General features: G+C 40.7%; 1 protein-coding gene across 4 annotated transcripts in view; it reads right to left on the bottom strand.

The window, feature by feature from the left end:
• Positions 1–12,011, bottom strand: part of rims2a (regulating synaptic membrane exocytosis 2a) — a 123,508-nt gene that overhangs the window by 57,563 nt on the left and 53,934 nt on the right. For 3 of the 4 annotated variants that reach the window (XM_026293157.1, XM_026293156.1, XM_026293158.1), the window contains one exon: positions 7,035–7,981. In XM_026293157.1, coding sequence (XP_026148942.1) covers positions 7,035–7,981 — 947 coding nt within the window. Of the gene's footprint in view, positions 1–7,034; positions 7,982–12,011 lie in introns of those variants that run through there. The other variant, XM_026293159.1, reaches the window with a different exon arrangement.

Below are 12,011 nucleotides of genomic sequence, written 5' to 3'. Positions count from 1 at the left end.
AACACATACATACATAACAGACATATAGGACTAAAAAAGGCATCCGAACATTTACACACACATTCTCACACATACTGCTCAAATTCAAAAGGTGACCATCATGTGCAAATCTAAAATCCCTGTGGAGAAACACAGATAATAACTCATGAAGGATCATTTGACCTAATTTGACCTCCTAAACTAAACAGTAAAGAAAGGACACAAGCCTGCACTGTCATCAGACAATTCCTAGTTTTGACATTCATAACCATGTATTTATTCCTCCTCTCCTTTTCTGCAGAACTTGCAGTAAATCAAGCAGTCACTGAGTGGTAGGTGGAAAACTACATGTACGGCCCACGATAGCTGCAGTCAAACCAACAGACAGTTCAGGGTTTCAGAATCTGAAATGTGATCTGCTTGCACATCATGGCAGGACGTTAATGTAATGACATCATAAAACATCAGAATTAAAAATGTTAATGAATTGCTTGCATTGTCACATTAATTGGTGTGACTTATTATGAGAATTGAGATTCAAAATTTCTTAGTACCGTTTGTCTCTATGTGGCCCTGTGATGGACTAGTGACCTGTCCAAGGTGTACCCCCCTTTCACCCAAAGAGAGCTGGGATAGGCTCCAGCAGATCCCTGTGACCCTAATAAGGAATAAGCGGGTATAGATAATGGATGGATGGATGGATGGATGGATGGATGGATGGATGGATGCATGGATGGATGAATTACTTAGTACCTATGATTTTTGTCTTAAAGGGAAGGAATTGTCTTCCAGGACATTATTTTAATTAATTAAAGATATATATGATTAAATTCCAGCATTAATGCAACAGTGATAATATAGTCTCATTTCTTATATTCTGGGTTGTCACTTAATTTAAATGAAAACACATACAATAAAAACCTTACTCCACAGGAAAAAAAAGACAAAAGGCACAATTTCACACACTAAATGTCATACGTCTAGTGTGTGGCTATTGTTTGGCCCATCATCTACTAACTATATTCATCACAAGATAAGATACATCAAGATTTTGTGGCTTATCACCAAAGCTAACAACAGTGTCTTAGGACTTCATGTTCTTTGTGTAATGTAACTGTAATACAGTTCTGTATTATTCCCTGTATTGTTTAAGAGGGGCAAATCTATAGTATAAACTCTCTTTCCAGGACCCGGTTCAAATAAGTAGACAACAATGCACATTTTGTTCGAACACAGTTAGCCTGCTGAAAGCTTATCCTACAGTAGCCGCATCTGTAGGAGGGAGCAGGGCAGCACTCTAATGTGTTTAACTGGGGATTCAGATTGCAGTGCCACATAGCCTTAACTGACCTCAATCTAAACTGCACCAGGGAGAGCTTTTAAAGATGAGGCTCTGATTACAACTTCTGTATTACCATCAGTGACCACACAGTCTTCAGAAATACAGAGTGGGCTAGTGGCTATAACGCAATTACAGGATGGATGTTTCTGGGACAATTTCTTCAGTTTTTCATCAATCTAGCTGATGGGTGAGAGAGGAATTTACCGTGTCCAGCCTCCTAAGAATGAAGAATCAAGACCTGTAACCCTGCAGTATCTTGTTGTGATTCATTAAGCACTAGAAACACTCAAAAAGAGAAGACACCATTTGAGAAAAATGGAAACTATGTAAGTATTTCATCTATTTCATCTGGAGCATCAGAACTAACATTGTCACTGTACAGGATTTGCCCTCTTTTCCCATATGGATGCACCAAGGCGAGGTGAAAAGGATTTTCAATTTGATTAAAAATCCAAGCTAATTAAAAAGAGAGAAAAATAATTAATTTAAAGGTAGTGCTAAGATTTCCAATTGAGAGCAGCAAAGTGGGTTTAAGGTTGAAAAAATAATTTCAGGTGTGGGAGTCGTGCTGGTGTCTGACTGCTGAGAAGCTGCTGGGCCCAGACCTTGGCGTGTTGCATATCTCAGCATTTAAAATCCCATTATGTTGAGGCAACGGTCATTTAAATGTTATTTGCTTACACTGAGAAGTAATTTTACAATTCAGTAATAAGGTGAATTAAGAAGTGGTCCTAATGAAATCACTCTTATTAAAGCTTATAAAGGATGAGTCAGAGTCATTTAAACAATACAGAAAGCCTATTTGGTCCTGACAAGCATTCAGAAGACACTGGTCCTCCACTTTTTCATGTGCCGTTAATATACAGTACTTGAATTCAAGGGAGCTTTCATAACTGTATGTAGCTGTAGGGAACCTTAGGGCTGAGGGCACAGGTAAGGTAATCTGAAAATACTGCATCTGCGCAGCCCTTGGGCCATATACATCACATTTCTCACACTTCACTTCCCCTACAAAGAGCTGTACAACCTAATGGATCTATACAGGACAGGCTTCTTTCAAGCATTATCTGGCTGAGGATTCAATCTCAGAGAAACTCAGGGAAGTCTGATGGAAAAGCATAAAAATAGACTGCATATGCTTCTGGATGTAGAGAAGAAAGCAGTGGGGGACTGGAGCACACAAGGGTAAAGAGGAGGGGATTTTCAGTGAGGCTGTATTAAAGAAGAATGCTGCATAAAGATAATGCCACTGTAAATAAATACAGTATAGCCACACCTAACATACCAACGATGGTGATTTTTTTAAAAGGCAATGCAGGTTTGTTGCAACGTGAGTTTTATTTTTATTGTCCTCTGCTACTGATTAAAACAGCAACGTTATTGCTGATTTACAACATGGCAGCAGTTTAGAATTGCAGGTAAAAAATATATATATATAATCCATCATTGTGCTGGCCTGTCCATGGGGATCAGTTAAAGATGTGGCAGGACAGGATTGGGATTGATCCACCAATTCTGACAGTTACCAGTTTCTTCATCTTCAGAGTTGTGACTAACTTGCAAGGACTGTCCGACCCAAACAAACCTCCCTCCATCCCTCTCTCCGCTGTCACTATCCGTCCACCAGTCTATGGGAAAGCTGCAACTATGTACTGTGCACAGTTATGCATTGTGATAAAACATTATGCATGTCTCCAGACAGGCTTTGCCCTCTGTGGCCCCCCTAACCAACAGCTGACATCAGTGATTAGCCTCTTTGCCTTGCAACTACTATTCTGTTAGCAGCATAAACACCAGAGCACAGTGCAGTATGGTAGACACTCCCTATTAAATAAGTCATTTTCCATGGTAGTCCAGACAGCTTAAGGCCTGGAGTTATGATCAGGGAGAAGGAAAAACATGTAAATTATGTAAATCACCTTATGATGAGACAATGAGAGGTTTAAAGTTAGAGCTATAGCTATACTGAATTTGCATCTTCACCTATGTCTGTTCTTCCTCCCGTCGCACTCCCCCACCTCCAGCAACCCCCTCCCCTGCCCACCCTCAATGTCAGTCAAAGTGAAATTGAGTGGGTGCCAGCATGGCAGCACATACAACCTTTCTCCCTCTCTCTCCAACGTTTATTAACAGTGGCACATCACAATTGGATGCTGATCTCCAGCAAGCCACTGTATGGTTTCTCAAAGAGCAGGAAACTCATCACGGCCATAAATTGTGAGCATCAGCAGTCTGCACCCGGCCCTGCCGCTTCGCCCTGGCTCCAAAGCTTCGCAAAGTGCTGATTCAGGGCGGAGGCAGAGCGCAGGCAGTGGCGGAGTTCACCACCAGTAGGCTCTCCATCACTTTGACAGCTCAATAAAAACCAGTGTAAACTATTAATTGGATCATTAATTATTGATGCTGTTTTTACTACAATTCAAGGGGCGAGAACAAAAAAGAGACAGGGGTGAAACAGTGTGTATGTTTAAACATAGTCACATGCTAGGAAGGTGATAGTGTCAAACCTGTGGTAGACAGAGATCTTAAAACTTAAAGCTTAAGACTAAATTATCTTAAATATAGCAGCAATTAAGGTACTTAATAAAAAGTTCAATTAATAAGAGAGTTTTTGAGGACACAAACTGCAAGCCCAACAGACTTGCTCAGGTAAAAAAGTAAAAATAAAAAATAAAAAAGTTATTAATGAGGATGTAAGATAGGCTGTCATTACACAATGTCCACCTCTGTGCTGTAGCCAGCCTCTCCTTTTCTGTCTGTTCGGCACTATTATGAGACTGCATGTCAGGAGAATCAATAAAGAGGAAAACACAGGGAGAGGCCATCGTGATAAATTTGTCTCCAGTGCTCACAGGCATGAGCCAGGTCTATTACAGCTGGCACGCCCTCTCTCCTCCAGTCTCCTCCTCTTCATGGTCATCCCTCCTTCTTACTCCTTCAGGATCTCCTGGTTCTTTAGTGGCCCCCTCATTATATTGGAGATTTGAGAGGGTGGTATGCACCCCGCTTAGCCTGATGTTACAAACCCCTTCCCAGGCCCAGTCACCCTGAGTACACAAACCCCAACATGCTGATACCCACATATGGCCAAAAGGTGCTTTCTGCGCTTATTTTGCATCTCTTTCCTGCTCTGGCCACACATGCAATTACCACTGATGTTCTCTGATGTTCTTTGCATAGCTGCGCTCTTTTTTTCTGGCCTTTTGTCATTGCTGATGAGGATAATTGCTCCCTTCTATAGCGAAGAGTGTCGGGTTTGCAGCTTTTCAGAATGAAATGTGGTTGTGCTGTAAGTCATGATTGGTGTTTGAGTATGTTTTGTTCTATAGATAGATAGATAGATAGATAGATAGATAGATAGATAGATAGATAGATAGATAGATAGATAGATAGATAGATAGATAGATAGATAGATAGATAGATAGATAGATAGATAGATAGATAGATAGATAGATAGATAGAAGTGTTTATTGTTTTCACCTACAAAAACTGCTAAACTACAAAAAACACTGTCCTACAGAACCAACAGAAAACAATGGTGTGGTGGACAGGATTTTCAATCTGGAGAGCAAACGTTGTTTTGATCTGCGTCATCAACAAATCGCTTATTCTGAAGCAACAACAGTGTCAGCTTGAGCCTTCTGTTGTCAGAAAAACGATCAAGCATCCAACTGGGTTACAGAATTTTAATTTGACTTTTGTTTGCACCTTAAATCCACATATTCTGGCTGTTAAATTTTAATCAAAATATGAATTTAGTTAATGTATTATTATAGTTAATGCAATACATAAACATATTATAAATTATATTATATATTTGACTGTATTTATTGTTTTTATTGATTATATTATTACACTCCACAATGTCACATATTCAGATCTTTAGTGGATCCCTTCACTGCTCTGTTACATAAGTATTTTGACAGAGTGCCAACAAGGACACAAGCTTGAAATAAAGTCAGTATAATTTTCTGAACAACTCCAGATTCCCTGCATGCACAGCAGCCTTAATTATGTCAAGAATTAGTCAAGATGCCAGTTATACCTAAATAAAGGTAGTGCCGCATAATCAGCTGTCTGAGGATGTTCTGTAGCTAGTAATGGAAAGCCAAACACACTCAGGTCAGTCAATCACCTCTATGTTTTCTCCTCTCTCCTACGTAGGCTGGGCTGTAGAGGAGGCAGATAGACAACAACAGAAACTCTGACCCTCAAAACAACATTTCTCCCTGTTGTTGTTTCACGGCTACCTGCAAACCTGGAAACTCCCACATCAATAATGTAGCTCTGGTGCTGTGCTGCTTCCCTTAGTGAGGAGAACAGTTACATAACAGAGCAGACCAACTGAAGTCTAGATTAAACATTGTAAGTATGTGGCAGGCGCTCTGGCCTAGTGCTACTGAAAAAAGCAAAATGTGCTCCTGAGCTTTCCCTCTTTTTATCTTTTTTTACTCCAGTTGTCAACTGTTCTTTCTATTTGGTACTTTTACCATTTGTAGCATAAGGGCCTCTGTAATTACATGTTTGACTATAAAATCAATTTGCAATTAAGACAATTGTCAACTAGGTGAAGAAGTCAAGAAGCTAACAGCCTAAAAATGTTGTTTTCTATTGTTTTTATGTTGATTTATTCTGTGCAAAGTGGCACTGAATTCAGTAACTCTGACTGTTAGTTTACCAATATATGTTTATAGACTTGGACACATCCCCTGTGAACTTAACCATAATCCTATTGCCATGTGGTAATGGGCTGCTTTACAAGTGGCATGGGTGGTAACAAAACCATATGGGGCAAAAGGTCTAGGCTAAGGAGGAATTATAGTATGCTGCAGGAAAACATATAGTCACCGTATGCCCTTTCGTCCATTTATCCATTTATTTATGCAGCAGATGATAACATACAACTATTCAATAAACTACAATGAAATTATTATTAGCTCATCTAACCTTGTTTCACTACAGACCCACAACTCTGTCCCTCTCCATGCTTCTCTGAGATTGTCAGTTACATACCACTGTCCACTAGAAGACAGAAGCATGAACTATATATTTATATATAAATAAGTCAGCAGCAAAAGAATAAGGCCTTGAGAGCAGTAACATACATTCATTTTACAGCCATACACATACCACCCATTCACACTAAAACATGTCTCTTGAGTGCACAAGGCTCCTCCTCAAAGGCACCGGAGCTGCTAGAGTAAATTCACAGATAAACATAAAACACAACAGTGTTTTGAACATCAGTAGGGGTCATTGTTTTCTGCTTTCTTACTGTAAATGCCAGGTTTTCTAAAAGAATTACACTTTTACCCAAATTTAGCACACACATTCATTTGTGATTATGATGCCATTAATGTTTTCAAAAAACGTTCGGATGTTAAATGAAAATAATGAGCCCTACACTTAAAAATACACATACAAAAACATACACACATATAAACTGTAGACTGGGGAATCTGAAGGTTATATCTGAGTAAAGAGCTGCTTAAAGAATTAATACCAACATGACATAGCAACAGAGCAATAAAATAACTAAATGAAATCTGACTTTCCTTACAATAGTGTCAGTAGTACTAGAAATTGTATGAAAAAGCATCTGAGCAGTCTGCATTGTACAATAATAAGTACATGCTAAATAAAACTCTCTATATACACTGAAGATAGCTGAAAATGCAGACTGAGCGTCGCTGGTGTTGTGTGTGGCCCCTACCTTTCTCACTGACTGACTCACTCTCTATCTCCACATCCTCACAGCTGGTGTACTCCGGTGTGGTGGCCAGCTCCTCCTCTGAGCTGCTTAGAGACACCTGCCGCATCTTCCCTCCCTTTTTGGTTTTGTGGGGTTTAGGGGGTGGTGGGCGCACTGACTCTGACTGGTCTGAACTGAGAGAGTCATTTCTCAACATGCTCTCCATCTTCTCCCTCTTGGTCTTGCGGACAGCTGAACTGGGGTCCAAGTGGTGTTGCTGCCTCCTCATGGGATCCCCGCCTAAACCCATGTCTCCTCTCCGCAGGTTCCCAGATTGGTCACCCAGCACAGGGCTACGGTGCGGCGTTGGTGGGCTGTGGTTAGAGGTCCTGCGGCCTCCAAGGCCAGGACCTATGGGCCCAGGGGAGGAGCGGTCCACGGAATAGGACCGCTGTCCCATAGGTGGCCGCCGCTCGGTGAGATGCTGTCGGGACAGCCGGATGGGGCTTGGGTCGTCCTGTTCCGTGTAGGCTAGGGAGACATCACTGTGGCGGCGCTCGTGCCTCAGACGGCCCACTTCAGCATGCATCCTCATCTGTTCCTCATAGGGCTGTGGCTTAACAGGATAGCGTGCCAGGTTGGGGTCACTGCGGTAGCGAGCCTGGAACTCCTCCTGGCGCTGGCGTTGGAGGTCATACTCGCTCGGTGGTCCATCTAGCTCCTGGTCCAGAGGGTATTCCTGGGAGTGCCAGCGTCCAGGGCCTCGCCGATCCCGGTAGCCCATCCGTGCTCTATCCATGTCTGGGTACATGTGAGGGCCCCGCGGAGCCCGCCGAGGGTCCCCATCCCCATAGTCAGACGGTGATCTGGGCATGCCGCCGTCTGTCGGGGCATACTGTGAGTGGTCACCCCCCTCCCTTTGGTCGTATTTTTGGTTTGGATCCCTGGATGCAGATGGGCTTCGTTTCCTGTAGAGTAAAGAGAGGGAACAAAACAGAAGGAATTAGAGGATGAAGCATTGCATGACAATTGCATGCAGCATGACACATGGTTAAAAGAGCTTCACTTTGAGTGTGCATATTGATGCTGCTCAGGTCATTTCCCATTGAACGTACAGTGATTCTGGTTGTATGACGGTGCCAACTATCAGTCAGACAGAACTTCACAGTGCTTCAACACCCATCTCTGCTGCAATGCTCAAGTTGAACCCTTCAGTCTGTAGCTTCAGCTGACTTTGCCCTGTACAGGCCTCAGTCCTTGTCAAAACCTGATTAAAGCCTGCTCTTTCTGTCACACTGTCACATGTGTACAGAGAGTGAGAGAGTGAGAGAGAGAGAAAAGGGACAAAGCAGCAGGATGCAGCACCACTCTCTCCTGCCACTGCAATAGACTATATATTCTCGATAACATGACTGACTAATGCTCTTTTTCACACATTCACACATTTTTCTTGCATTTGAAATGTTAACTTTGAATTTCACAGAAACTATGTGCAAGGAACACCATAATTCTTAAGTTGAGTTAAAAATATGTCAAAAATATGACATGTAAGTTTTGCAGTCTGCATTCTCCAAATGCATGAAACAATACAGTTTATTATGTAATTTCACTTAGAACTATACACACTGTCTTGCCACAGACAATGTTGTATTCACTATTTACATATTTTAGTGCCACAGGCGATCTTTCATCTTCATGTTGCTAGCATCTGATCACTTTGTTAATATGATTGCCTAAATTATCATTATTTGCGAGGCCTTATAAACAACAGAATGACGCATGGTTAACAGCATATCCTGGCTGGATAAGACCTATTCTGTATCTGTGTGCACAGTACAACGGAAATCAAGGGATGTAAAGAGGTAATAACAATGTATCTGAGAGTCTGAATTTATGTACCATCTCTTAGGAAGGTAGACATTTTTTTTTTATTTCATCACATTCATTCCTTCTGGTTAAAACATCAGCATTAAAATGCACATTTAGTGTACACTAAAATCTTGACATCATTAATACTGTTCTTGATAAAACAGAAGAATCCTCTGGTTACAAAAATAATGCAAAATAACTTCTTAAGATGGATATGTTCATGCATGGTTACAGTTAGGTGCCCCACATTTTTAAGATTCAGTCATTTTATCACTGTCCTATTGTCAAAAAGAAAAGTGGATGAAAACCCTGAAGCAGGCAAACTGTTTATTAATGCATTTATTTATTTTATTTGTTCAGATGCCTCTGTGAAGCATCCTCTTAATTTTGTATGTGACAACTTTCCATACATTTCTAAAAATTAAATAAATCACTGCTGCCAGCCTTGTTCAGTGGCCAGTCACATGTGAACCACAGAAACCACAGACATGCCTGTTGGATCACAGACCATTCAAGTTAGTTTCAGTGTAATAAATGCACAGAAAACAAAGACATCAGCACTGTGGTTGAAACATAAATGAGCAAAGACGCTTTTGTGACTTAAATTTCTATGAACAGTGAATAACCTCAGTAAAGTGAAGTGTCAGCTCCATAGAGGGACAGACTGATGCATGAGCATTGTGTGTACTTCATGAACTACTGTTCCATTAAAATGTGAGCTGTTAGAGAGCGTCAGACGAAAACTAACACTGATAGGCTAATGTGGATTCCAGCAACACTAATAAATTAAAGCAGGGTGTTTTCAAAATAAAGTCCTACATATATTTAAAAATATATTTATTGAATGGTTTATTTAATTAGGTTAATTAGGTTAATCCTTTTTACAAGCAGCAGTAATCAATACTTCTATTCTGTTTCTGTTACTACATATATGTGAATCGGATTACGTATTACTTGCTGCACTGAGTTCTATAGAGGAGCTTAGCATCTCTCAAATTATTGTTTTTAAAGCCCACAACTCTGCTATATGATTCACTCTCACTTGGCTCATAGTGAAGCTCTTAGCAGCTAAAGACCCATGTATTTCCTAACAGAGCTGAAAGTAGAGTTAATTCTATGTCTGCTAAATGACTAAATAATAAACCTCATGCCAACCAGCTTGCCAAAACAATTTTGGAACGTGATAATATGTCAAAGATGAGTTTACAGCTTTTCTTTCCACCTCCAAATGGCTGAGAAACTTAATTAATGCTGCTAATTAATGCTAATAGATATTACTAATATTAAAGCTACTAGCAAGATTTTTAATATTGTGGTTGAATATGCCTCATGTTACTTGAAAGTACTACTGATATTGAAAATGAATATTCTACTGCAGCTCGATGCAGCTGTAAACCTATTTTCACTCAGCCTATCAGGATGCCTGTGTTGGCCTGTTTCTGCTGGATGTGCAGGAAACACACTGACTGATTTGAAGTCTACAGGACTATCTCCATTTCAGTTATCGAAAGCTTTTAATGAGGCTTTGACAACTGCCAGCATTTCCTGAAAAATTCGGATTCACTCAGTAGAAGGTTAATAAAAGTATATAAATTTGACATTATAAATATCTGTTAGTGTTCATCCTGGAGGAAAAATGGCACAGGACACAGTGCTGCATCCTACATTTCGGAGAGGTTACCCCATCTGAAATGTCAAGAGAAAATGCCACCACCTCCTACTACAAACTTCATCCACAGCAAATCAAGATAAAAGATCTGACGTGCAAGTTCTTGCAGTAAGAAACGACTGCAGCAATCATAGCACCACGGATGTAGTGTAGTGGAAACACAACAAGACTTTAATGAGTGTGTACTTTATGAACACATTCCTACTCCTAACAAAGATGTAGAGAAAGACAAACAGACATTTGGAGTCTCTCTGATGCAGGTGGTTCACAAACATGACCTCTCCTTTCTGTTTCACATCTCAACAAATGCCTCACACTGTCGCCCTGGCATCCAAACACAGCCTCACCAGTGACTCAGACACAGCTGGACAAAAACATTACGCTTGCTGCATTATTCATGACCTGCTTCTGCAACCAATGGAGCAGTGCTTCATTCAAAAATCCAACGAAATTATATGCTAGAGTAGGGCACAAGTGCCATAACTTAGACTGAACCGATAGCAGCATGTGAAACATCACTTTGTTGTGACTATAAGATAACAGTGTGCCTTATGATGTGTTACCTGTACCTGTGTCATATGTGTAAAAACTGTGTGCCTAGGGTGCAATCAGTGTAAACTAACAATAAAGCAGTATAGTATCATATCTTGTTATGTGTGTGTATTTATATGAATAGGTGCATGTGTTTACTGTATGTTTTATGTGTCAACCCTGGCTACAATAACTTCTGAGATGTTGTCTTGAAATTCTACACCGTGAACACACATAGAGCATGCATATAGCAACTACAGCAAACATTAACAAACCGCTCTTTGATGAGCTCTAATTCATCTTGACACAAGCATCACATCTCCATGCTCCCGTTTAGCCTCGTAAGTCCTTCCTGTCCAAACAGAGAAATGTCTTTGGCAGCTAGCAAGAGATCTAGCAACCATGCTGAACTCCATCGGCATCGTGATGCTAACACAGTCGGTGTTAAACCAGCACTGAATTTTATACTGTGCATTTTACTCTCCATCTGCCACTGCTGCTGTAGTACACTCTTTGCAGTTACACCAAAAAGCAAAGCAAAGAAGACCTGAATTAACAGAGTCCTAGCTTGTCAAGTTCAAGCATAGGATGACAGTATGAGACACAACGGGACCATCATGCCTATGACAGAGTCATGAACTGCTTCATCACATCCCCTCACATGTATAGCTAAGACGTATGTATGATGTCGCCACAGACATGACACAAGCAGCATGTTGTGCATCAGTTAATCATCCTAATAGGCTGACAATGGAAACATGTTCACTGTATGGTAAAGTGTGGGAATAAAAGCCACCATTCTGTACGTTCTGCTGTGGCAATAACTGCAGCCCTCATTACTGCTGTTCTTTTCTGAGCTAACTATAGAAACTCTCTGCTCTGACAATGGCCTGCAAGAACTGTTTCAACTGTGATGACAATAAAATTCA

The sequence above is a fragment of the Mastacembelus armatus genome, chromosome 16 (assembly GCF_900324485.2).
Source record: "Mastacembelus armatus chromosome 16, fMasArm1.2, whole genome shotgun sequence".
Taxonomy (NCBI): domain Eukaryota; kingdom Metazoa; phylum Chordata; class Actinopteri; order Synbranchiformes; family Mastacembelidae; genus Mastacembelus; species Mastacembelus armatus.
Note: the sequence above shows the minus strand (reverse complement) of the source record. Positions and strands in the feature narration are given on the sequence as shown.